This window comes from Podarcis tiliguerta (assembly GCF_965153285.1).
Source record: "Podarcis tiliguerta genome assembly, chromosome: 6".
Taxonomy (NCBI): Eukaryota; Metazoa; Chordata; class Lepidosauria; order Squamata; family Lacertidae; genus Podarcis; species Podarcis tiliguerta.
Genome location: NC_139539.1, coordinates 68,526,290 through 68,553,875, shown reverse-complemented (window position 1 = coordinate 68,553,875; position 27,586 = coordinate 68,526,290). Strand labels below are relative to the sequence as shown.

The 27,586-nt window shown below is 44.7% G+C and overlaps 1 protein-coding gene across 1 annotated transcript; it reads right to left on the bottom strand.

Annotated features, from left to right (window-relative positions):
• CLCA2 (chloride channel accessory 2) lies at positions 1-22,494 on the bottom strand. Its single transcript, XM_083444844.1, has 14 exons — positions 22,173-22,494; positions 16,734-16,871; positions 14,952-15,102; positions 13,668-13,776; positions 12,884-13,052; positions 11,117-11,344; positions 10,363-10,590; positions 9,352-9,529; positions 9,049-9,155; positions 6,128-6,349; positions 5,266-5,536; positions 4,552-4,722; positions 2,733-2,969; positions 1-1,520 (listed from the first exon to the last, which is right to left on the bottom strand). Exons 1-14 carry the CDS (start codon positions 22,350-22,352, stop codon positions 1,093-1,095), a joined length of 2,817 nt encoding a protein of 938 aa, XP_083300970.1. The 5' UTR covers positions 22,353-22,494; the 3' UTR covers positions 1-1,092.
• Between the last annotated feature and the right edge of the window lie 5,092 nt (positions 22,495-27,586).

The window sequence follows — 27,586 nt, the reverse complement described above, 5'->3', positions numbered from 1 at the left end:
TTTTTATGGAATTAAAAATTGGCCACAACTTTATTAAACCTTTCAGATGTAGGAAGACATTGGCTTAGGCACTGGGCGTGTATCCCTCCCAGCCCCCCAGCCAGAGGAACTGGGACTCCTCCTGGGGTGAATGGGACATGGGAGGGTGTACAGCAAGATGCTTGTGTATGCAGGCAGACCACCCCATATCCCTGCAACGCAGGGGAGTTCACTGACAACCTTTCAGTGTATGGCCAGTCACTCCCATTTTACAAACCCCTTTAAGAGGGGACCCTGAAGCTCTGGGGCCAACCGCATAGTTGCTGCTGGCTCCGCCTCCTATTTAAGCAACTGGCTCCACCTCCCTGTGGAACTGATTGGCTGAGGTTTGGCAGGAACCGCCAATGACTAACACAGGGAGGCAGGCCAGCCCAACTAGCTGGTGGGTCCCACGTGGCCCGAGGTGCTGCATGCCGTCCCACAAAGGGCGCCCACAAAGGCAGGCGTGAGCACTCATTTCGGTCCCTAATTATCACTAAACATAGATTTCTCCTTTCTCCCCACTGCTGCCACACACTGGGTCAACGTTTTCATCGAGCTACCCACCATAATCCCAAGATCTCTTTCCTGGTTATGTTATATTTGTATAATTAAAGCTAAGGTTTTCCCAGGAGTGATATATGGAAGTGAGAGCTGGACCATAAAGAAGACTGACTGCTGAAGAACTGATGCTTTTGAATTATGGTGCTGGAGGAGACTATTGAGAGTCCCATGGACTGCAAGAAGATCAAACCTATCCATTTTGAAGGAAATCAGCCCTGAGCGCTCACTGGAAGAACAAATCCTGAAGCTGAGGCTTCAATACTTTGGCCACCTCATGAGAAGAGAAGACTCCCTGGAAAAGACCCTGATGTTGGGAAAGATGGAGGTCACAAGGAGAAGGGGATGACAGAGGACGAGATGGCTGGACAGTGTTCTCGAAGCTACGAACATGAGTTTGACCAAACTGCGGGAGGCAGTGGAAGACAGGAGTGCCTGGCGTGCTCTGGTCCATGGGGTCACGAAGAGTCGGACACGACTAAACAACGACTAAACTTCAAAAGAAGAAAACACCTAAACTGCCAATGCTGAATCTGAATGTGATAGTATGGCTTCATCAATTGCTACTTTCTTCTTTTTCTTCGAAGTCCATAGAATGGTGCTTACAATAAGGCAAGAAGCAACCAATAACAGCAGCCCACATGTTGTCAGAAGGACTGCTAAGGCACCGAACTTGGCAGGAGCGATGTGAGTAGACTCCCCAGGAATAATAAGTGCTTGGGCTATGTTGGAGAGGTCAGAGTACAAGAAAGACTTATCCACTGTGCGGATGCCTATGTAAATTAGGGTGATGTTTGCCGAGGCTTCTGGTTTAAACACAAACATTTCCTTGGAACCTGCTGGCTGAGGTGCCAAGCTGGAGGTATTTATGGGTACAGCGTTTTCAAATTCTTCCCTCAGTTCCAGAGAACTTTGGCTTATTCTCACTTCGTATCTTGCAGCTGGAATAAAAACCAAGATAATGAAAGGCTATAAAGCATTATTTTTTTCCTGCAATTGCCTGAAAGTAACAGGATTCAACACTTTTCACCCAAGGCTATTCCCTATTTACAAGAAAGTGCCCTCAGAATTGCAGCCTTTGCCAACCAAAATAAGCAGACAATACTACCAAACAGGATATAATTAGCAAAAAACAACGGTTTCAGTCTAAGGACACAATAGGGCACCAAGGGCATTTTTACCATTGTCAGCACTCAGAGGCAGATACAAATTTGCGTCTGAATCAAACATGCAGGCAAGTGGGCCCTGCAACAAAACATTATACTGTGCAATGTGCTGCTGCCCTCTTTCACTCTGGAGCCCCCACAAACTGTCGGCATACCCAGTCCTTAAAAGTTTGTTTTGGGGTTTCCCCCAAAAATATTTTTTTAAAAATAATAATAATAATAATCTGCAAATATTGGGGTTTTCTCAAGCCTGTTGATATCTCCCTTCTTGTACATAGATAGAGCCATTCTGGCTACATCAGCAAGGCATTCCTATCTGGATAGCTCAATTGGTTGGAGCATGGTGCTGATAATGTCAAGGTTGCAGGTTTGATCACCGTATGGAACAGTTGCATATTCCTGCATTGCAGGGGGCCGGACTATATGTATAAAAGCATGCAGAGCAACTGATCCACAAACTGAGACTACTGGGGCAAAACTACTGCAGTAAAAAAGTAGGTTAAACTAAGAGAGGATCACCGCCAATACTTGCTATGAAGATATTTAAGAAGGAATAAACAAGGAAGGAATTGTTTGGTTTCTGGTTTCCCTCTACAAATAGGATTTCCAGAGTCCAAGTTACAGCAGAGATGTGCAGAGGGTCGTTTTGAATTGGAATTCTGTTTTACTTATATTTATGGGTCTCAAAAGTATATATATCCAAAGCTCAGTGCACATCCAATATGAATTTGCTTGCAGATTTTATCAACGTAGTTTAAAACAGGGTTTCCCAAACTTGGGTCTCCAGCTGTGTTCGGACTACAGTTCCCATCATCCCTGACCACTGGTCTTGCTAGCTATGGGTGATGGGAGTTGTAGTCCAAAAACAGCTGGAGACCCAAGTTTGGGAAACACTGGTGGTTGTTTTTTGGGGTTGTTGGTTTTTTTAAAACACCCTACTTTTAAACAGTTTTCATTAGCAAAGAAAATAAGAAACACTGAACCTACCTTGTCCCTGGTCAAAGTCATCCCCTGGAGCTGTCCAAGTTAAAACAATTTTGTCCTCTTCTGTTCTGGCATCCAAATCAGTAATTTTGCAGGGTGGGAACACATCCTTATAGGGACCAGTGGGAACTCCAGATATGGTGAAAGCACTTCCAGCAGCTATTCTACTGAAGCCCCCAGAGCTGATGTGCGTATCTTCACTATTCACCAATGGCCTTGGTGCATTCATCTGGATTGTACCTATGCCAACATAAACAAATACACAAAAGAGAGCTAAAGACCAGCTGGGCATGCTTCCAATGAACTAGCGACTAATGGACTTTGGAGCAAGTAGGCCATAAAGGAAATAAACAACCAGACAGCAGTGGGTCCCTATTTCATTGGTAGAACCTGTGTTTTCCATGGAGAAACCCCCAGGTTCCGTCTAAGGTAACAGCTTTGGGGAAGCCCAGTAATGTGGTACATGGTGGGTTAGAGCACTGGTTTTGCTGCTGCAGGGCTGGAGTGAGGCTGAGACCTCATGGCTGCAATAGAGGGGAGTACTGGATTGGTTCAGAGGACGGACAGAGGGCCACTGATGGTCCATCTGATGTAACCACACAATCCTGACCTTGCTGCTACCCTGCCCCAGCCAGGTTAGCCATTGTGATGCCTGTGGCTCTATCCCTGGAAAGCCCTTGCTAGCCAGTAGCAGCAATAATCATCTCCATTCCTTCTAATGCTGAGTTTGGTTCATCCGATGCCTATCTGCTTAGAAGCAAAATGGGGCTACCCCAACACAGAAGGTATGGGCTTCTTCATATTATGGAGACTCACCAAGTATGTAACAATATAAAAGGTAAAGGGACCCCTGACCATTAGGTCCAGTCGTGACCGACTCTGGGGTTGCAGCGTTCATCTCACTTTACTAGCTGAGGGAGCCGGCGTACAGCTTCCGGGTCATGTGGCCAGCATGACTAAGCCGCTTCTGGAGAACCAGAGCAGAGCACGGAAATGCAGTTTACCTTCCCGCCAGAGCGGTACCTATTTATCTACTTGCACTTTGACGTGCTTTCAAATTGCTAGGTTGGCAGGAGCAGGGACCGAGCAACAGGATCTCACCCCGTCGCTGGGATTCAAACCGCCAACCTTCTGATCAGTAAGCCCTCGGCTCTGTGGTTTAACCCACAGCACCAACCGTGTCCCTTCATGTAGCAATATATGTGCTTGCAATTTCTATTTTTATTTTAAAAGCTGCTAAAAACCTAAGTCTTGAAAGAAGGACCTATGCCCAATGACCTCTACAGAATGATGAGGGCAATTTGGCCACAGAATGCTGAGGGTGCCAAATGGGGGGGAAAGAAGTGGAAGGAAAGAAAAATATCCTATCTGAGACCTTAACAGGCTTCAGCATCCTTCAGAGAGGATAACTGGGTTGGGCAGAAAGGAGAGCTCAGCACAATGAAGCTACAAAACACACTATGGAGGCTGAATGTTTCTAGGATGTATGCATCTAGAAATATTTCATCCCAATGGACCATTCATTTAAACTGCTTGCATCTGCGTGTTGACGAGTTTTTTAAAAAACTAGATTCAGCTTTCCATGAGGTACAGCTAATACAGCCTGGTGAGAGTTTTCCACATGATTATGAGGAGAATTCAAAGAGCCAGCCTGTGGCCATGACATAGCTGTCTCCCTAAATATTTCCATAGCGGTGCTTGTGCAAAGTCGTGCTTCTTCTCACTGAAGATGTAATACACTGAGAACACCTTCTGTTCAAGTCCATGGAGGTAAACAAGTGCTTGAGAGCACGGCTTGAAGACTGACATCCCAAAGCCTTACCATTTGTTATGTAACCAGGAATATACATTGCAGGGCTCCAGAGCGTTGCAGGGTATGGGCTAATTGTCTGGTTGTCCCTCTGGACGCGGACTTTCAAGCTATATCTTCCGTTTCTCGCGAAAGAAAAGAGGTATTTGGAATACACACCATCGTTTTTTATCGTATCTGCACCTGTAGCAGCGAGGGAGTACAAAGACAAAAAAGTGTTTAATCTGCTTTGGAAAAATCCTCTTAGTCTGTGCTTGAATCAGCCAGTTTCTGCCACCCCATTAAAAATTCCCTAAAATATAATATTGTTTAAGTAATGGTGAAAAGTACCACTAAGCCTGCAATTCTATACATATTTACTTGACGGCAAGCCTTATGGGACACACGTCTCACTTCATACTCCATTGTATTCCATTGCCATTCAACTCATATGCAATTGATTTCCCCTTTATACCTTCTGGACTTATAACTGTCATTCATATTTGGACTTCTCCAAATTTTCCAGTGCAATTCTCAGTCAAAAACCTTACCCCAATGTGTTTAAAATATGTGTTTTAGGAAAAAGTACATTTCTTTGGCAATAAAATACACATTTTCCAACTTAAACACACATTTTTTTCTCTGGATTTTTTTTTAAATTGATGTGCAAACAGGACAGGAATCTGACTTGAAGCAGAGTGACCCATTCATCAGCTAAAAAAATAAACTTATAAAAACATATGCTACCTGCACCATTGTCAAAAAGGTCCAAGATAATTGGATCTCCACTCTCTGGCTCAATAATGGCAGTCACGTTTGCACCAAGAATGGGAGAGAAGCCTTGATTAACTTGTGCGTACACAATCATTGGACTTGGGTAGGCGTTTGTATCTTTATTTGTGTGGGTTCTCACGGTGATGGTAGACACGTCAGACTTTACGGCTCGCGAGGTCACGGTCATTGTGAGGACTTCAGGGAGCCCATGAGAGTTAGTGAGTAAGTATGTCCAATCCCCAGCCTGAAAAACAAATTTATATATGCTCAAAAGCGTTCAGCCTAAATAGATTTTTTTTTTTAAACTGGGTTTTATAAACAAGAATAACGCTGCAGAAATAAGTACACCAAGTTTTCTCATGCCACTTGTATATCACAAAAATAGCATAATAAATGTGGGAAAATATCTAGAACAGATGTTTCATTATTAGTGGTCAATGTATAAGTTTTTGGTTCATGAATTGGTTTAAACAATTAGAAAGAAGAAGGGGGGAAGGAAAAGGGAGAAGGGGGGAGAAGGGGGTGTGGTGAGTGGGGTGGGGTTGGGTGGTTATGCTTCTATTATTCTACTTAGTGTGTGTGAGGGGTTGTGTCAGCGTTACTTGTGTGGGTTTTCTTCCTATTCACTTGATGTATTTCCTTGGTGGTGAGAGAAGTTGGGTGTGGCTTAAGGTGTGGTTGGTTGTCTTTGGTTGGCTGTAGTGAGAATTGTTTTCATGTGTGAGCAGGGTGTGAGTGAGTATTTATGAATCAGGTTAGCCAGATTGATTCATATTCTTTTTCCACCCAAAGGCAAATCCCCAATAGAAACAACTGAAGGACAATTCACTGTTACCTCAGCAATCCCCGGAATCTGCAGGCGAGCTGTGCACAGAAGCGGATCGACATCAAATTCCCCCTTTGTAAAGTATTCTCCTCTAGGGCCACGAAGAACGATATTGGGTTCCTTTGCCAGCCACGTCACTACGAAAAATGTGTCGTTTCCTACTGTGCTGTCAATAATCACCGACCTTTCAATCTGACCATTGCCCTTCACCCTTTCAGCCGTGCTTTCAATCTGTACAAAACCAGAATAATGATAACTTCCCGCTTGCTTTGACACAGGCATGGCCAGGCTTGGCCCTCCAGATGTTTTGGGACCACAATTCCCATCATCCCTGACCACTGGTCCTGTTAGCTAGGGATGATGGGAGTTGTAGTCCCAAAACATCTGGAGGGCCAAGACTGGCCATGCCTGCTTAACATATCCTCTTTTGTCATGTAGCAATTCAAAATAAGCCCCAGTTGAAATATTCCATTTGGCACACATTGACATCGTAATGATCCTTTATCACATTTAAAAACACTACGGGTGACAAGCAATTAAAACACATTAACAAAGCCAGATAGGGGCACAGAAATCCCCCGAAACGAAATCCACACCTTTTCAGCCACAGCCATGTTCCAAAAATACTTTCTTTGCTCACTCTGGCAGATTAGTACTATTGCAATTGCAGAGCGAGTAAGCAGTTAAGTTCCTTCTGGATTCTACTTCCCTAGCCCCCCAGCCCACCCCCAAAAGAAGACAGCACACATCACAAAACAGCACTTCAACTCTTAGGCTGCAATTCATGGATTTCAGCGGAATGAAAGATTCATACTTGTGTTCAGGATTATAGCCTTGGTTGTTATTCTTCCCTGTGCTTAAAGGTAAAGGGACCCCTGACCATTATGTCCAGTCACAGACGATTCTGGGGTTGCGGCGCTCATCTCGCTTTATTGGCCGAGGGAGCCGGCGTACAGCTTCCGGGTCATGTGGCCAGCATGACTAAACCACTTCTGGCGAACCAGAGCAGTGCACGGAAACACCATTTACCTTCCTGCCAGAGCAGTACCTATTTATCTGCTTGCACTTTGATGTACTTTCAAACTGCTAGGTTGGCTGGGACCAAGCAATGGGGGCTCACCCCATCACAGGGATTCGAACAGCTGACCTTCTGATCGGCAAGCCCTAGGCTCTGTCGTTCCTTTTATAGGGATGTGGGTGGTGCTGTGGTCTAAACCACTGAGCCTCTTGGGCTTGCTGATCAGAAGGTTGGCGGTTCGAATCCACACAACGGGGTGAGCTGTTGTTGCTCTGTCCTAGCTCCTGCCAACCTAGCAGTTCAAAAGCACGCCAGTGTGAGTAGATAGGTAAATGGCTTTCTGTGCACTCTGGTTTCCGTCACGGTGTTCTGTTGCACCAGAAGCGGTTTAGCCATGCTGGCCCCATGACCCAGAAAAGCTGTCTGTCATCTCGGCCTGGAGTGAGATGAGCGCCGCAACCCCATAGTCAAGTTTGACTGGGCTTCACTGCCCAGGGGTCCTTTACCTTTTACCTTCTTTAGCTACCTATGGGCCCTTTTATAACTTGCCATGGGCTGCATCAACAAGCAGAGCAAGTATGTACATAATTAAGTTGATAACTAAGTAAATTGAGCTATTAAGGTAAGTTGCAAGATTTGTACATTCCGGACAGGAATGACAAAGGGCCAAATTAAACATGTCACCACAGTTTGTTTGGTTTTTTAAAAAACACGAATATCTGGTTCTGGGAAAGAAGCTGGTCAGGACAGTGGGATGGGAAATTAGTGAACTGAGAGGAAAGGGAGGTGTAACCCTTTTAGAGCAGAGGGTGTGACTCTGGAATGCTTTCATTGTGTTTTCTATGCTTAAAGTAGTTTTTTATGCTTCAAGTAGAAGGTACCTTTGGATTGGTGGGCCTGGGAAAGATGGTTATCGCAAAGAAACTTCCTTCTCCCTCAATTTTAAAAAAAGTTGGGTTTTTTTGTTCTGGGTTTTGTTACTTTTTTTTTTTTAATGTGGTGATGAGTTGATAAATGGATAAATTGTATGTATACTGCTTTAATTCATCCACACACACACACCCCCAAAAGATACATATTGTTAAGTTGTGGTTGAACATATCAGACGACGGCAATTCTTCAAACAGCTCTTGTTTCTTCACAGGCCAGAACAGAACTGAACTGAAGGGTTCAGCCAGCCTGCTTATATAGAGCTCCACTAGAACGCAACAGTAACCGTTTTCTGTAACTATCCAATCACTGAACGTCACTTTCAAACCCTTATTTGCATATGTGGACCTGAGTGAAAACTATCTACAGTATCCCCCTGCTGGCCCAGGGTGAGAACTTCAGTACATAACACATATCCCACCTGAAACATAGACAGAGGCAAAACTGAGAGCTGAACGAGCGATCAGTTGCTTGTAATGCCACAATGCCATTCACACTGTACAGCCTGAGGAAATTAAGCTCACAGTGCAACTGACTGCACGCATACCTGAGGGATAGCTCCATCAGTAAAGCATGAGACTCTTAATCTCAGGGCCTTGCGTTCAAGTCCCATGTTGGATGAAAGATTCGGACAGAATGATCTTTGTGGCTGCTTCCAAATCTATGGTTCTAAGACTCTCTCTCTCTTTTTATTACATCTGCCTTCTTCTTCCCAATATGCCCTCAATTGACTAATTGTTGTCCAAGCAGTCATATCAAATTCAAATAATACAAAATTTGAGATAAAAGTCTAGAGCTGCAGTATGAGATATAAGGGGCAACCGTTCTATTTTATCAAACTAAAATAATGTTCTAAAATAATAGATTATGAATGTGTTGGCTCCAGAACTGCTTTCTCCATGCCTCCTATTAAAATGTATTCACCTTATTATGTAAAACAGCCTTCCTTATAGCAAGATGTACAGTATCTACATGAACAGACCTGGACAGGCTGGTGGCTGGTATCTCCATCACTTGCTACAATGGCGCTGAAGACGTCTATTAGGCTATTTGAATCTTGTCTATCAGTGACAAAAAAGCTCAGCCCCCCTGAAAAAGAGAGTACAAGGAGAAATCTTAAAAGTTGAATAAGAAATTAACTTCATTTGACTAGGTTATTATTTCAGAGATTAATGGAGCTATCCAGACTTTGGCTCACACTGAATTTTCCTTTGAAATATTCTTGTTTGTTTTATGAGCAACAACCACAAAGGGTGTTTGCTATTGCTAAAACAGGCAGTCTTACCTGTCATTTTGCCCAGTTGTTCCAGTTCTTGGGATGCAGATTGTCCCAGAGCGATGGTATGAACGATTAAGCCAGCGTCAATGACATCAGAGAAACACTTGCTGAGTGAACTGTCGTCTCCACTGGTCAATAAGATGATTTCAGAACCAGAAACACTTTCGTCATGCTTTTTAATTACCTGGAAGCAAATAATTAACCATGAATATGAAGGACACTCGGTAAATTACCTTGGCAAAGAAAATGTCACAAGTTAAGAGACTCCTTAATACTTCACTATATTGCTGTGATTCATATCCACAGGACTAAAGTCATGTATTGACTCAAGCCACTGTTTTCACGGGAGGAAATCTTTGAGCCTACAGTCAGCCTACTTCTGACACAGCAGATGCTGAGTGAGAGCCAATTTATTATTGTAGGTACAGAACTTCACCCTCATCAACCTATGTTGTTGTGTTTTTTTGCGGGTGGTTTTATGGTGCTGTTATTGCTCAAAGCCGGCTTGTAAGCCTCCCACAGGCATCTGTGAGAACAGAATGCAGGGTTGAATGAGTCACTGGCCTGACCCAGCAAGATCTTCTATGTTCTTATTTATTTTGTTGCAATTTTGCATGCTGTCTACTCCCTTGCTGAGCTTTTATGGAAGTGCATGTCAACCCAGAAATTAAGTCCTATGAAGACCAGGTGCATCTTATTAAGTTCCGTGCATAAAAGACTGCAACCTAAACAAGGATTATGAGCCTGAGCACTTCACGTGGAGCTCATTTCGGTTTATTTTTATTCCGTTTTAAGTTTTCTATTTTTCCTTCTGTATCCTGATTTGCTGTCTCTTCTTAGCTAGATAGAGGACCTTTCCAAAGTCTTTTCTTTTCAATTGCATTTGGAAGTTCTGTTCAAAAACACTGGGTGACTACACAATCGCCCCGCAAGAATAGTTCCGGTTCCTGCACCAAAAACCAAAATGTTCCTATGAGCCGAAATGCGGCAAGAGAGGCAATAATAAATAGGACTCGCCTGCAGTGCCAGCTGTAAACCCGTGCAAACATTTGCTCTGTCACCATATGAAGCAACTGGCAAGTCGGAGGCAAGCTGCTTCCGTATATCAGCACTCGTTATTTGCCGGATCTGAGATTTTACTTCTCCTCCTTCACTGTATGTGACAATCCCAATGTAGGAGTTCTCTTCCACAATTTGCAGTAGATATACTTCTACTGCCTGACGCATCCGAATGATTCGATTGTTCTGTAGGAGGTAAAATATCACCTGTTATTCACTCACCCACAAATAATAATGCAACATGTTTTCACGGAAACAATATCAGGCAGGGTATAGTGCCTGTTCAAGAATTCTACTACAACCAGAAAATTTGCATGTGGTTCTCCAAACAGAAGACTGTCTTGGGGGGTGGGGGTGGAGAAAGAGGTATCATTAAAAGTTTGTTCTTCTTCTTGATAATGCGAGAGATTAGGACAGAATGGAAGAACCCCCCGCAAGATGTCTGTGACAAAAGTATCTCTCACTAAACGTAAATGAACTGTGAAAAAGACCGTGAATTGAAAGTAGAGACATAGATGTGCCTTTCCCTGCTTATGTTTGTTTTGTAATACAAAAAATCTTTAATAAAAACTATTTTTTAATTCTCTGGCACTTACCTGACGTCGGTGATCTTTAATAAACTCTATAATCGATAGCATTTTTGAAAACAAAAGCAAAGGAATTTCAATTTCAGAGCAGGTGTTCATTTTTGCCTCAAAGAGTAAGACTTTACCTCATCCATGCTGCTGGAAAAATCCAAGACTAAACAGATCACTCTGTCTGTTGCTTGTAAAAGTGAGAAGGTTGGGGGCAAAGGACTGTTGTTGCTGGTCAGAGGAATATCGGATTTAAAGTCATCAGAGCTCATGATGACATCCCATGTGCTCTTGTAACTGCACATCCTGTTCTGGGCATTGAGAGCTTCAGCGTTATGGTTGCTTGAGTCACAGAATTCAAACACCTGAAAACAGAAAACAGCAAGACGGTTCTGGGCACCCCAATTTAAGATGGATATTGACAAGCTGGAACATGTACAGAGGAGGGCACCCAAGATTATCAAGGATCTGGAAGCCAAGCCTTATGAGGAACGGTTGAAGGATCTGGGTATGTTTAGCCTAGGTAAAGATTAGACTGAGAGGAGATATGATTGCCATCTTGAAATATCTCAAGGGCTGTCACATGGAAGATGGAGCAAGCTTGTTTTCTCCTGCTCTGGAGGGTAGGACTCAAACCAATAGCTTCAAGTTACAAGAAAGGAGATTCCAGCCAAACATCAGGAATAACTTTCTGACAGTAAGAGCTGTTTGATGGGGGAACTGACTCCCTTGGAGGTTGTGCTCTGAGACTGCTGTTTAGACTCTCCTTCTTTGGAGGTTTTTAAGCAGAGGTTGGATGGCCATCTTTTAGGGATGCTTTAGTTGAGATTCCTGCATCACAAGGGGTTGGACTAGATGGCCCTTGGGTCCCTTCCATCTCTGCAATTCTATGATTGTGTGAAACACTTGCAGAAAGCATCTCCATTAGTAACTACAGAAATTCCACACACAAGGGCTTAGAGAGAGAGGCTTCCAGCTCCAAGAGTGCTGTTTCCATCCCATCTTCTTCTGGAAACGAACAATTGCGAACGACAGAAACAGATTACCCAGAATACCCAGGAAGTTGTGACGATTTGCTATGAGGTAGGCGAAAAGCAAGTGGCTGGTGCCAATTTGCCAAGTGGAAAAATTCCTACTAGGCCCCTCAATGGCGACCAACCGAGGTCCATAGCAAGGTCAGAAAGAAAACCTTATAGGGCAGGAGGGGGGGGAGAGCAGGAACAGCTGGCAGGCAGCAAAGAGGGAGATCCCCAGCCGTGTCCTGCCTTTATAGGGCTGGCCCCACCCCCGAGCCTGCCGATTGGCCGGCTAGGGAGTGACGCAGCCGGGAATCCCCTCCAATCACACGGGGCTGCTGCGCGCATGGAGGGACCGTGAAGCCTGCAACCCCACCTCCTTCTTAGCGCGGAAGTGGCTTTATGAGCAATACGCTCAAGAACATCACCTAAACACGTGGGAAGATATACCATATTTTTTGCTCTATAAGACTCACTTTTTCCCTCCTAAAAAGTAAGGGGAAATGTGTGTGCGTCTTATGGAGCGAATGCAGGCTGCACAGCTATCCCAGAAGCCAGAAGAGCAAGAGGGATTGCTGCTTTCACTGCGTAGCGATTCCTCTTGCTGTTCTGGCTTCTGAGATTCATAATATTTTTTTCCCTTGTTTTCCTCCTCCAACAACTAGGTGCGTCTTGTGGTCTGGTGCGTCTTATAGAGTGAAAAATACGGTAAGCTCCTTTTTCTACATGCAACCTTCAGGCACTGATCCTTCAGATGCTGCTGGACTCCAACCACCCCTGGCCAGCATGCCCAATGGTCAGAGATGTGGAAGATGCAGTTCAGCCACAGTTTCCCCATCCCTGAAGTACAGGAAACGTCATGTACGATCTCTCTTGAACTGTACTTACAGAAGATAAGCTTTGCATATACATTATGGAAGATGATGCATTTTGCTCCTTGTCGTGTATAAAAGTGCACCCTTCTTTTAAGAGTCCTGTTGCCTGGTCAATGACACAGGTGCCGTCAGTGCAGGATTCTTTCTCGCAGACATAAATTCCCGTTAGGTCAGAAGAACACCTAGGAATAGGCACAAGGCAATCAGGACATGAACATATTGCGCTCCCCAAGGGAGTGTGACTGCAAAAGAAAGCGAACGTTTAAAACCTTTAAAGAATCATGAAGCAGGTAATTTTTATTCTGAGAAAAGCACACCTGTGGCTGCGGCTGCATCAGCCTTTACAGAAAAGAGCACAGTTAGAGGTGATTTATTTGGTGGAGCACTGAATTGCCATTATATGTAAGCGAGTTGTCTTACGCCCACAATTCTTGTCATTGTTTATGGTTTGTATTGAATGAAGTTATTACAAGCACGTTATGTACAATTCAGAGCTCCTTTTTGGGCCGACCAGAAGAAGAGTCACGAAACAGAGATTGAAATCCAGGCATCTCATTGTCAGGATCGCAGCATCACAAGTATATACAGAGAGAATCGCTCTCATTCAGGAATATTCGAACTGTTTGGCTGAGATACTGAATGGCACATGTCATTATTATTTTGGCATTGTAGATATTATTTAAGATTCCATGTAATAGAAGGTGTTGAAATGCCGCACATTATTGATAATGTGTTTTTTTGCAAACTATATACAGAGTTGTTTAGTTTGAACACACCTGCACATACACAAATTTTACCTGGTGGCTTTCACCTGGTTTCGACTCGATATGTAGAAAGGCTTTTCACTGTCATATTCATCAAATACCCCCCACCGAAGGTGGGCCCACTCGTGGACAAAAAGCCTGCCTGTATAAATAAAAGCACGGAAATTGCATTGCGACATTTGATAGTAATCTAACACAGTCCCATAGCAGCAAACGCTACAGAGCAGGTAGTGTTGCAGGGAAGGGGATTGTGTGCTTGACTTGTAAGACAGAAAGAGTTCAAGTTCCTGTACTGATACCCACACTCAGCGGTTCTCAACCTGTGGGTCCCCAGATGGTGTTGGACTACAACTCCCATCATCCCTGAGCTCTGGCCTTGCTAGCTAAGGGTGATGGAAGTTGTAGTCCAACAATATCTGAGGACCCACAGGTTGAGAAAGGCTGCCCTAACTGGTTGAGCCTCCCCCAAAAGCTGGATCTGCAAGCTTCCCAAATCTGGTCCTGAGACCCTTAAACAGTCACTCTTTAAATTGTAGGTCATTGCAGGGAATCCCAAGGACATTTTTCCTGGCTATCGATTGCAGTGAAACCCCCAGCCCCAGCCCAGTTAGGATGCCTATTGCAGCTTACGAAATGCAGCTGTCCAAGTGTCTTAAGGCTGCCAATGGCACCAGTTTGTGCCAATTTTCAGCAGCTGACACCTTCCCAACTTTGTCAGTGCCTTTATCGCAAGAGAATATTTTGGAGAATTTCAAATATTTTCCTAGCAGCACAGCAATCGAGAGATTGTATTATCTCTCGATTGCTGTGGTGCTAGGAAAATATTTGAAATTTCCTCTAGTAAACAGAGCATGCCATTTAATAAATTTCCTTTAAAAAACACACCGCTAGATGCTTTTAATCAATTATTTCCCCCCATTGTCTGAAAAGTAATATGCAGGGCCACAAACATGATAATCTATGTCCCAATTCAAATGGTTTCAAGATTCAACAACCAGTACTTTATTTCTATTTTTTAAATGTTGTGAGTTTTTTTTTTTCCGAAGGACCAGTTCCCTTGTTGATACTGAATGTTATTTATAGGTGGATTTATCATACTGGCATATGGTATGCAATATATATATATATATACTTTACAGTGTGATAAACGTTTATTAAAAACTAAAAAGAGTCACGTATGAAGACACCGTTACTGTTAATTATTAAAGATATCCTTTGTTGGTTATGATGCAGACGTGAGATTTTAAAATTGTACTTTTTTTGAAACACAAAAGGTAACGAAAGAAGAAAGATAATAATTATTTGTTTAGGATTTACCGTGTGGTCCATAGATTCCAATCGAATCATTATTTACCAGGAAGTCAGAGGTGAAATGTATGTATTTTCCCTTTTCTCCACACCCTCCATATTGCAATGTGTATGGATCATGTCCATGTTTCCAATAAGGAGGAGCAACAATGACATCTGCCTAAAATGAAAGTTTTGTTTAATGAGCTGGTTTTGAATAGGTACGCTTATTATTAATTACTGACAAAAACAGGAGTTCAGTCCAACAATTACTTACATGTTATAAGTCAGATTTCATAATACTCTCCACCCCCACCCACCCAGAACAGACAGACTGGAATATAGTAAACATGTTTTTGACTGCAAAAGTACTAAACTGCACCCTTTTTAGTCATACTATGAGATTGCACTTGACAGTGAAATCTTATGCATGCCTACTCAAAAATAAGACCCAGTCAATTCAATGAGGTTTACTACCAGAGAAACGTGAAGAGGAATGAAGTCTCAACATACAGTAAGTCCTATTGCTTGTTAATTAATGACAGGGGCGCCAACTATAGGGGACTTTGGGGACCTGGGGACCCACAAAAATGTTGTTGTGGGTGCTCAACACCCACACGACAGGGGGGCCCCACAACCCCTGAGGTTTTGCAAGGCCTCGGACAGCATCTCTGAGGCCTCAGAGGTGTCACTGGAAGTCAGGTTCTGAGGGCAAGAGGCGTGCATGACGTCATGACGTCACACACACTGGGCACCCATAACCCAAGTTGGCTCCCCTGATTAATGATAGCATCAACACAGCACATTTAAAACCCGGAATGTATGAAGAGGCACACAAATGCACTGTGGGTGTGGGCAGTAGATAACTACAGCGGTACCTCAGGTTAAGAACTTAATTCGTTTCGCCGGTCTGTTCTCAACCAGAAACTATTCTTAACCTGAGGTACCACTAATGGGGCCTCCTGCTGCCGCTGTGCCGCTGCCGCACAATTTCTGTTCTCATCCTGAAGCAAAGTTCTTAACCCGAGGTACTATTTCTGGGTTAGCAGAGTCTGTAACCTGAAGCACTGTAACCTGAAGTGTCTGTAACCCGAGGTACCACTGTACTGTATTAGCTGTACTTACCACATGATCAGAAATAACCTGCTCTTTGTGCTATTAGCAAATGGAGCGTACAAGATTTGTTCTGAGCAAATCTTGAAATGACTTTACACATTATGTTCCCCCCACAAATAAGGTAGCTTTGAGATTCACTCGCTATGCAAGCAAATAAACTCATAGGACGGGATATGCTGTTCATTCAATTAGTAAAATTTATATACCACTTGATTGTAAAAAGCCTCAAAGCGGTTTATGGAGAAGAATAAAACAATGAGATAATCAGCAAAAACAGTAAAATGCAACTGTTTAGAACAAAGATAATTAAAATCAATGATAAGCTAAAAACCGGATTAAAGCACAGATCAAGATTATACATATCTGGATGTGCTTGGCCAAACAAAAAAGTGCATGTATTATATGCACGCCTGTAGCAAACCAGCATCTATTAGGATCAGAACAATCTTGGGAATTTTGGATCCAACTAACGTTTACATTTTTTAAAAAGCCCTTCTAACAGAGCATCCAAAGGCATTACCATTTAGTACTGAAACGAGATGAGCGCTGCACCCCATAGTCGCCTTTGACTGAACTTAACTGTCCAGGGGTCCTTTACCTTTTACCTTTACTGTGTTCAACAACTATTTTAACTGGAGGCGGATGGATGGAAGAAATGAGGAATAGCAGGCCCAGGTCGCTGCCCTTAATACGTACCTTTGTGTACACCTCTTGCGTTGGCTTTGCGTAATTGTTTCTTTCCCATGTTGCAGGTATTAAAATTTTGACACTCCCAAAATGAACCCTTCCTTGTGTAGCATTGAACAAGTAGAAGGAAGCTTCAGTAATCATTTCCTAATAAGAGAACGAAATGATAGGAAAGTGGATTAGCGAGAATCATTAGCTCATGCAAGGAGGAAAATGTAAACTCAAATCATTGTGCAATCATCCAGTCAGACTGGAATGAAGCTTCAGAGGGAAAGGAACATTGATTTGAGAAATAGTGAAGATTATGTTAACCCAGAAATTTTTAATTAATAATTTGTCCTATTCAGTGCTATTTTTCTAGAAAAAGAGGTCCTGAAGTTAGGAATGGTTTAAAGACCCCAAATGGCATGAAGCTGGTTTGTGAACCAACACATTAAATGGCGGTATTTTATAACAAAGTACGGGATACATAGCACATGTTGGATGATAAAAAAATCCCAGCACTGGAAGTGCAAGGAGTGTACAGCGAACACAGACTAAAACAACCCATAATAAGCAGCTGCAGGGCTGAGGAAGGCAGGAGAAATGCCAGAAAATGGCTTGGTAGTGATACCTGCATTCCTGAAATGCTTTGCTGCTTATGAAAACATTTTATGATAACTGAAAAGTGGCAAACCTTTCCCTCGATCCTCATAGCTAAAGGTGAAGCATTTGTGCTTCAAACTACATAGAAATTCTACCACAGAGAGCCAGGACACAAGGACTATTTTATCAATTTCACAACGCTTTCAAAGCAGTAGCTTTCATGCAGCGTGCGTGAAGCCAGATTCGAAACACACACTACACACAGCTTGTCTGGGCAATTATAATTGCCTCCATAATTTCACAACTGTAAACATGGGCTGAAGCAGCAAAAACAACCGGCTTCTGTTGCAGCAAGTTCACTCCCATTAAAACTAGACCTCTCCAGGCCACTCCTTAAATCCACCATCTTAATAGAAGGGTTCAAGCACCACAGTGTTGATATGGCAAGTCCATTCTACTAGGAAATCCAATGGGATTTCCAAACCAAGCTTGCCATTATCATGAAACATTTGGATTCACCTCACACGCATTCTTGAGCCGAGGAAACACAAATCTGTTCTCCTCACAATAAATATGGCTAATTCTAGAAGCATTCTGTACAATGTGGTCCTATGCATATGTTTACTCCAAAGGCGGACTTGATCCGATGGGGTTGACTTCTTAGTAAGAGTGTTCAGGACTGCATTCTTAACTACTCCTTCGCAGCCCTTCCTTGATACATTGTCTGGAGGCGGTTGGAGGATGGATGGAGGATAATGGATTGGGGATGAATCTCAACAATACAGAAGTACTGTTTGGGGGGGGGCAGAGGGGCAAGCAGTTGTGGGGGACTTCCTGGTCCTGAATGGGGTAACTGTACCCCTGAAGGACCAGGTGCGCAGGCTGAGAGTCATTTTGGACTCACAGCTGGTCATGAAGGTGCAGGTCAATTCTGTGTCTAGAGCAGCTGTCTACCAGCTCCATCTGGTATGCAGGCTGAGACCCTACCTGCCCACGGACTGTCTCGCCAGAGTGGTGCATGCTCTAGTTATCTCCCGCTTGGACTACTGCAATGCGTTCTACATGGGGCTACCCTTGAAGGTGACTCAGAAACTACAACTAATCCAGAATGTGGCAGCTAGACTGGTGACTGGGAGCGGCTGCCGAGACCACCTAAAACCAGTCTTGAAAGACCTTCATTGGCTCCCAGTACATTTCTGAGCACAATTCAAAGTGTTGATGCTGACCTTTAAAGCCCTAAACAGCCTTGGTCCTGTATACCTGAAGCAGCGTCTCCACCCGCATCGTTCTGCCCGGACACTGAGATCCAGCTCTGAGAGCTTTCTGGTGGTTCCCTCACTGCAAGAATTGAAGCTACAGGAAACCAAGGAGAGGCCTTTATCGGCAGTGGAGCCCTCCCTGTGGAACACTTTCCCTTCAGATGTCAAGGAGATAAAGAACCACACAACTTTTAGAAGACATCTGAAGTCAGCCCTGTCTCGATAAGTTTTTAATGTTTGATGTTTGATTGTGTGTGTGTTTTCTGGTAGCCGCCCAGAGTGGCTGGGGCAACCCAGCCATATGGGTGGAGTATAAATAGCTTGCTATAGCTAGCTTGCTATAGTTGCTAAACAGCAATGCTAGAAGAGATTGGCATAAAAGCACCATTTCTCCAGTTAGGAGGAGGCTATTCCCATGGGCACAGGGGATATGTGGGGGAACAGCTTTGCATTTCTCATCTCACTGACAATAGATTTATCAGCATCCAAGGATCACAGTCTATGACTTCCTGAAATTGTAAGTAGGGTTACAAGTCCCTGCCTGTCTGGAACCAGTTACATCGGGGAAGGAGCCAGGAGGGAGGAGTGGAGCAGGAAGTTGTAGGAGCTGAGCGAACAAGCCATGAGAAGTAACACGTAGTTTGCAGAGTCCTGGGCAGGTATATCCAATGACCTTTCTCACCCAGATCCAGAAGATCTGGTGAATTCTGAAAGAGGTGCAACTTCATAATTTTCAGGGTGTGCTGCAGTGAAGTCTGCCACAGAAACTCCCTTAATTCCTGACCGCTGGAAGCAGAGACCAGATCCAGTCCAGATGTACAGCAAAAAGAGGGGGAACACTTTCAGATTTTAAATCCATAATTATAGGGGATCAGGATCCCAAACATTATTCTTTAATATTTATATATATATATATATATATATATATATATATATATATACACATATATCTGGATTTAAGATTACCGTTCAGTTTTTGGCAGCTATTTGACAGGCAGAAATGGTTCATCGCCTTCAGCTTTTTCAAGTGGGCAGGCATAGCCATGTATTGACTATCTGCCAGCCATGCAGCTAGAAGCCAGGGCAAAAGTCTGAGGGTCCTAAATAAATTTAGGAAACGACCCTCTGTGGATAAGCCAAGCCCAATCTACTGTGCGTTGCTCAGAAGGAGATAAAAGCCGAGACAAGACTGCACTAATGGATCCCCGACAGATGTGGCTAAAATATACTTTGCATGCTGTTAAAACCTGTGAGTTAATCCAGAGGTGGAAAAGACGTGGTGACAAGATAACAAAGGTTGTTGTTGAAATGACACTTTATGGGGGGGGGGGAATGTTTCAGTAAGAATAGCAAGAAATATTAGAGCTGCAGTTTCCAGTGTGTGTTTGGGAACACCTACTGCTGCAGGCTTACTGAAGCTAAAAGGGGCTGACCCTTACCAGTAATTATTATTTAAATAAGTGCCATTAGTGTGCATGCTGCTGTGTAAAATAAAAGATCATAGGTCTCTTTCAGGAGAAGGTTACCCTCTAAGATTTGACCTAGGGGGGGAAACAACAGGGGCAGCTGTCGTGTGCATAAAAAACAACAGATCATTATCCCTGCCTTCTTTCCCCCTCTCTCTCCGCCCGACCTCACAATGCCCATGACAGCAGCATCTCACACCGAATGCAACAGAATTGTAGAGTTGCCATCTAGTCCAAGTGTCATCTAGTCCAACCACATGCAATGCAGGAATCTCAGCTAAAGCATTCGTGACATCAATAGTTTATTTAAAAAAAAAAAAAAACAACAGTCTTGCAGCACCTTAAAGACTTCAAGCCTAATCATGTCTTATAAGTAAGTCCCTGTCGATACAACTGGGCTTACTCCTAGGGGTAACTAGGGTTAGGACCTGCCCAGAGGTAGAGCATAGGGGGGGGGGGAGGTCAGTAGCACCCCCAGGGCCAGATTTAGGTTTGATGAGGCCCTAAGCGGGTGGCGCTGTGAGTTAAACCACAGAGCCTAGGACTTGCTGATCAGAAGGTCGTCGGTTCGAATCCCCACAACGTTGGGGGATTTCTCGGTCCCTGCTCCTGCCAACCTAGCAGTTTGAAAGCATGTCAAAATGCAAGTAGATAAATAGGTACCGCTCCGGCAGGAAGGTAAATGGCGTTTCCGTGCACTGGTTCGCCAGAAGCGGCTTAGTCATGCTGGCCCCATGACCTGTACACTGGCTCCCTCGGCCAATAAAGCAAGCTGAGTGCCGCAACCCCAGAGTCGGTCACGACTGGACCTAATGGTTTACCTTTACTTAAGTTACTGAAGGTAATGGGGCCCTTTATATGTCCAGCTGTCCTTTGTCAACAACAAATTGTCACAGTTTTTTGTGTTGAATATATGCTTTATGGTAATTTACAGACCTAATTGGGAGTCGCTCTAACCTATTGCTTGTTTAGCTTATACGTAAATCTGGCACTGAGCCCCCCCTTAAATGCTTGATCCTGAGCAGCAGCCGTCCTTCAGAGAGGCAGGCTGCCTTCTGTCTTAGGTTCCAGCTGCATTTATTGAGACTAAAGTACCCATTTACGAACTATGCGCCCAAAGTCAGCATCAGCGGAAGCCAACAGGGCCGTTCTGTAGTGCCTGGTGTATATACTCGCTAAAGGAGCATTAGGCAGAATAAGAGCGGTTGACGGTGACACCACCGTGCATAGATGAAGGAAGATACTTCTCCCCCCAATACCAGCTGAATGAAAGGATGCAAACAAGCAAGCAGTGGATCTAACGACCTTTGTTCTTTCAAAGTGCACCTTCAGATCACAGCGAGCATCCTTGGGATTCCACACTTTCCTCCGCGAATGCTTTGGATCTGATCAATACAAGGGTAGCTGTAGCTCTTGCTGAGCACGGAAATGAGAAAAGTACTTCGCAAAAGGTGCAGAGGAACAAATGTGTTCAGAAACACCGCATGTTTGTGGAAGATGCCTCGACGTGCAGCCACGGAACAGAATTTTAAAGAACAGATGCATCAATACATTTTGCGTAAAGGCGCAAAGGGAAGTCTATGCAACACCACGAGCACCGTGACCAACTCTTTAAGGCGGGTGGGATGTGCAACTGCTGGATTTCTCATAGAAACCCCCCCCTGAACGCATTAAACCGTTGAGAGTCGCGAAATTGGCACAAACAACCTGCCACCTTTTTATAGCATTACAGCTGTGTTTTGCAAACAAAGAATATTTGCACCCTTGCAACTGAAGACTCGTGCGGAGTTCAGAAGACAGGGAGACAATAGAAGCATCTTCAATGTGCTCAGTCGTGCCCGCTGGTAAACTAAGAGGGGCAGGGGCAGGCAAAATCTGAATCACCAAGGCGCAAAGGCAATCCAGGTGGCGATACATAACCGCAACGCGGAAGGTGTGCGCGATGCCAAAGAGGTAAAATGACAATCGTAGGCAGGCAGAGCCATCAGGACTTAGCTGCGATGCCTGCATTGCGGGGTCGGGGGGTTGGACTGGATGACCTTGCGGGATCCCTTCCCCCTCGGGTCCGCTTCCCATCACCAGATGCGCGAAGGGTCCATTGGCAACAGCGCCGGTTGCCTCCTCCCTTCATCTTTTACCTTAAGGCTGGAGACGATTTTCGCCTCTTGGGGGACGGAGGGGTGAATGGCGACCAGCAGCCCCTGGTAAGCGCTGCCCTTCAGCGTCGCGGCGGTGACCCCCCCTCCGAGGAGCTGCAGGAGGGCGAGACCCACGCTCAGCCCCACGGGGCCAGCCCCCGCGTCGCTTTTTCTGGCCATCCTTTTCTGGAGGAGCACGTCGGAAGTCCGCAGCGCTTCCCTCGCAAGACAACGACGCGCGACAGGTTTTGTTGCAGCTGCGCGCAACGCTCTGGAGATTGCAAAAACGAGGCGCGTCGTATGGAGACGGGATTTGTGTTTTGTGGTTTTCTTTTTTTGTCTTCCCTCCCCCGCGGGCGCTTCGGATTTCTTCACCTTCTCTCACTTCAGCTGCTTCTCGAGATCGGGAAAATGGAGAGTTTCTCTTGCGCATGGGTTGTTCTCCCTTTCAGACGGGACGCAACTTCTTCTGAAATCGCAGCCCTCATCCCAAGTTGCGCTCCCCTCTCCCGGAGAAAAATCGTGCATGGGCGCAAGGGAAGCTGATGGATCGGGTATGTGCCCCTGACTGGACGGACTTAAAGCAGATAGTTCCCTAGCGAGGGTGGAAGACAGAACGCGCATCTTCCTGGCACCTTGGCAGCTGTAATACCACGTCGAGCAGAATTACTTATATTTAAACAAGTTTAATCGTCCTTTTGGGCTGCTTGTCCCAGGTGGCTTTTACAATCAGAATGCATAAACGTAGCATGAGTGGCAGTATAATACATATATATGTATAGATTGTGGACTTTCCTTCCTTGGAGGTTTTTAAGCAGAGGTTGGATGGCCATCTGTCGTGGATTTCTGCATTGCAGGGGGCCGGACTAGATGACTCTTGGGGTCCCTTCCAACTCTACCGTTCTGTGATTCTATGTTAAAAATCTGACCATAACAGAAGTAGCCAAATGCCCTTAAGGACCCTGAGATGCCACTTCAAAAGTATTGGAGAAACATGCTATTCCTGAGAGTGGTATTACAGGGCTTTGGGGGGTCACTACAAAAGAAGGAGTCGTACGCAGACCCTTTGGTGTGGGTTCATACAGGCAGCAGTTTTAGCTCCTTTGGGAGTCTTGTGTGCCATAGAGCAGGTTTGAAGAGCTGGCAGCCTTCCAGATGTTGTTAAGACTAGGTAAAGGGACCCCTGACCGTTAGGTCCAGTCGCGGACTCTGTGGTTGCGGCGCTCATCTCACTTTACTAGTCAAGGGAGCCGGCGTTTGTCTGCAGACAGCTTCCGGGTCATGTGGCCAGCATGACTAAACCGCTTCTGGCAAACCAGAGCAACGCCGGAGCAGTACCTATTTATCTACTTGCACTTTGACCTGCTTTCGAACTACTAGGTTGTCAGGAGCAGCTCACCCCGTCGCAGGGATTTGAACCGCCGACCTTCTGATCGGCAAGCCCTAGGTTCTGTGGCTTAACCCACAGCGCCACCCATGTCCCTTGTTGTTAAGACTACAACTCCCATAATTCCAGACCATTATGGCTGGGACTGATGGGAGCTGGCTTCTTCCAGAGGTTCCCCATCTTTTCCGTGGGGAATGTTGCTACACATAGAAACCCATACCCAAAAGTCTGTGCAAGGCTCTTCAGCCGTAACCTTGTTTTTTGTGTGTTGTTTTGTGTGCGTGCATATGTGTGTTTGGTAGCAGCCCCAGCTAAAACTGGGCCTGCTAACAGTAGCAACAGAAATTCCTGCCCCCAAGGAATTTGCAAGTTAACATTCAATTTGGGGCAGTGGTATAGAGGAGCGGAAGAAGTTTAAGTTTAGTTAGATTCCAATAAGGGTTGACGATTGAAGTGCTGTGGCAAAGGTTTTAATGGAAAGTTGGGTTTTCGAGGCGGATCTGAAGGAAGAGATGGAGGTGTTCCTGGAGAGAGGGTGGGGGGGGTGAGAAAGGGCGCAGGAGAGTTTCAGACAGCTAGGATGGGGTTAATTTACTGCAGCCCATTTATGAATTGCTTCATGTGAAACACCTAAAAGCAATTTAAGAAACACTATAATAAAACAACTATAAAATGATTTCCACATATTTAAAATAATTTCACATATAAAAACAATTCCCACATTCTAAAGATCAGACCTCCCGATGAGATTTATCTGCTGCAAAGAGCATTGTGATCACCATGCTACGGTGCTGGTAGCGCTACAATTCTATTATTCTAAAGGACCAAGATGGGGGGGGGAGAGGTTTAGGTTGGAGGGCTGAAGATTACAGGCTGGGGGCAAGGCAATGAAGGGCTTTGAAAATAATAAACAAGGTGTTTGTGCTACAAATGACAGCAAGCAGGAAGTTATAATTTAATGAACGATTTCGGTGACAAGAAGGCGGCTGTAGCAGTCAAGGCAGGAGACTGGTGAAGAACAGGACATGGTGGCATTTCTTACTGTTTAGAAGATTTGTTGCGTCCCCAAGTCACTTTTCTCAAAATTGTTGACAGCCTTCCTGATCTGGCCCTCCCACCTGGCCTTTTTTCTTTTGTTGCAGATGCCTCTTTAAAAGCTACAGGTGCAATCCTGTGGGCGCTTACCTGGGAGTAAGTCTCAGTGTGGGACTTAACTTTTGAGTAGCCATGCACAGAATCAGGCTGCACATGGACTGTCCGCCACAGCAGAGGTGCATTTTCTGAGAAAACCCAAAACTACCAGGCCCTGGTTATTAGGTAATACAGTGGTACCTCTGGTTAAGAACTTAATTCGTTCTGGAGGTCCTTCTTAACCTGAAACTGTTCTTAACCTGAAGTACCACTTTAGCTAATGGGCCTCCCGCTGCCGCTGCACTGTCGCCGCATGATTTCTGTTCTCATCCTGAAGCAAAGTTCTTAACCCAAGGTACTATTTCTGGGTTAGCAGAGTCTGTAACCTGAAGCACTGTAACCTGAAGTGTCTGTAACCCGAGGTACCACTGTACGATATAATCAAATGCACTTTTAAAAAAAAACCTAGTCTTTTTTTCAGATTTGCTCCAGTGACTGGTCTACTTTGCAGTGCTTCCACTGGTCCAGCAGTCAGGGAGATGGCAAGAATTTTATGGTTGAACACCTTCAGATTGGGTAAATGATTAGCATTGCTTGCTATTCCTTTGGGTCTTCAAACCTAGATTAGCTAGGGAAGTTTATCTTCTCTATACCTTGACAAAACACAAAGGCTACAATCCACACACCCATGTGGGGCTATGGGAGGGTTGGGTTGAGCAGCAATGCCCAGCAGATGAAGGTAAAGGGACCCCTGACAGTTAAGTCCAGTTGCAAATGACTCTGGGGTTGTGACGCTCATCTCGCTTTACTAGCCGAGGGAGCCAGCGTTTTGTCCACAGTTTTTCCGGGTCATGTGGCCAGCAAGACTAAGCCACTTCTGGTGAAACCAGAGCAGTGCTCGGACATGCCATTTAACTTTCCGCCGGAGCGGTACCTACAGTGGTACCTCAGGTTAAGAACTTAATTTGTTCTGGAGGTCCATTATTAACCTGAAACTGTTCTTAACCTGAAGCACCACTTTAGCTAATGGGGCCTCCTGCTGCTGCCGTGCCCCCGGAGCAAAATTTCTGTTCTCATCCTGAAGCAAAGTTCTTAATCCGAGGTACTATATCTAGGTTAGCGGAGTCTGTAACCTGAAGCGTAGGTAACCCAAGGTACCACTGTACTTGCACTTTGACGTGCTTTCAAACTACTAGGTGGGCAGGAGCTGGGACCGAGCAACGGGCGCTCACACCATCATGAGGATTCGAACCGCCAACCTTGCGATCGGCAAGCCCTAGGCTCTGTGGTTTAAACCACAGCGCCACCCGCGTCCCTAATGCCCAGTAGAAAGCCCCCCAAATGGGTTATTCTGAAGGCAGGGCTGACCTGACCTAGGATCTGATAGTTTGTATCACAGCCCGCATTGACCATTGCTGGACCTTATCAGTAGTCTCCCTGACACACCTGCTTGGTGCTGTGAGTGGCAAAAGTGCAGACGTGGTGGTTGCCCTCCAGAGACTCGGCAGTTGCAAGAATTCCGGGTTGCTCTGTGCCTGCGTTAACTCATCAGCATGGAACAAAACCTGAACTGTCAGCAAACCCAGGTAAACCCTGGCAAGTCTAGGCTTGAACCAGACACTGAAGTGAAGATGAGCAATCTCTTTGCTACTTGCTGCAAAAGGAAACACTGTTCTAGCATTAATATTTTTGAAAATATTTTAGAACTGCAATGCATATTCTATATTATTATTATCCTCCCTGTCATTGATTAAAAACACACACATCAAACAATATTTTTATTTGTAAAACAATTATTCTGAGGGGCATTTTGCTGAGTGCTAGATCATTGCACCATTTTTCTCCCTGAGGCATGCAATGGGTTCATTGAGAGCAAGAAACACCCATTAGCCCTTCCTGAATATGCAAATGAATAACGATGGGCCAACTGTTTATATTATACTACATGATTATTTCAGCCAGTGGTATACAGTGTGTTTATCCATGTTTAGGGTGCTGTTGTTGCTTTTCTTGACAGTGTGCATTTGCAACCTTAATTTGGGGCAGGGAGGAGATTAAAATGTATAATTATTTTATGAAGCTTCACTGCAAACAACTTATATAGTAAGAAAGAGATCAGATCAGATTAGGGAGGAACCTAATTGCTTAGCAGAAGCCGGCAAGAATTCCAGTGGCTATTTGCTTCTGGGAGTATGTGACATTGGCAGGCACTTTGTCTTTATGCAACAGTTATGGAAACCAGTGCCTCTGGAATCAGAGCAGCCAGTGTTCAGCAAATTGCAGACTGTGCACGGATAATATATAAAAATTAAGTTTCTGCTAGGCACTGGAAGCAGAGAATCCTCTCGAGAGAACACGGCTGCCAAAATTAAAACAACGGACAAAGAGCTGCTTTGGAGTTTCCTGTTTCCTAAATCGTACCTGAATGAAGATTATTTTTACAGCGTTTGATAAGGATCTGAAGAATGCCACGACACATTATAATGCAGAGTATTTGAAAGAATTTGTTTCTTAAAATACTTAAACAGCAGCTTTAGCAAACAAACTAACCCCCCACCCAAAAAACAGACACAATTAGGTTGCAGAAATTAGGAATGTTTGGCAAGAAACATGAGTAGATTTGCATCTGAAAGGATTTGTTTGCAAGCAGGGAATTGCAGGTGGACAGTGTTAAAGAGGCAGGTTTTGTGGGGGTCAAAGCTGGTTCGGTCACACGGGTGTGAAGCCTTGGGTGTGCCACTGGGGGGCGCCACAGCTATGATTTAGAATGAAGTGCCAGAGAGGCAGAGGGATGCTGAATTCTGCCATTGCACAGGGCACCTCTGAAATTTGAGACTGCAAGATCCGCTACTAGCAGAATGCTGTTGTGCTGATGTTGAGCTTGCAGGCTTCCCAC

Coding starts and splice junctions, on each gene's coding strand:
- CLCA2 (XM_083444844.1), bottom strand. CDS start 22,352: ATGGCCAGAAAAAGCGACGCGGGGGCTGGCCCCGTGGGGCTGAGCGTG. Junction 9,156..9,351: donor ACAACTGGGCAAAATGACAG/GTAAGACTGCCT, acceptor TCTCTTTTTCAG/GGGGGCTGAGCTTTTTTGTC. Junction 1,521..2,732: donor TGACTTTGACCAGGGACAAG/GTAGGTTCAGTG, acceptor TTTTTATTCCAG/CTGCAAGATACGAAGTGAGA.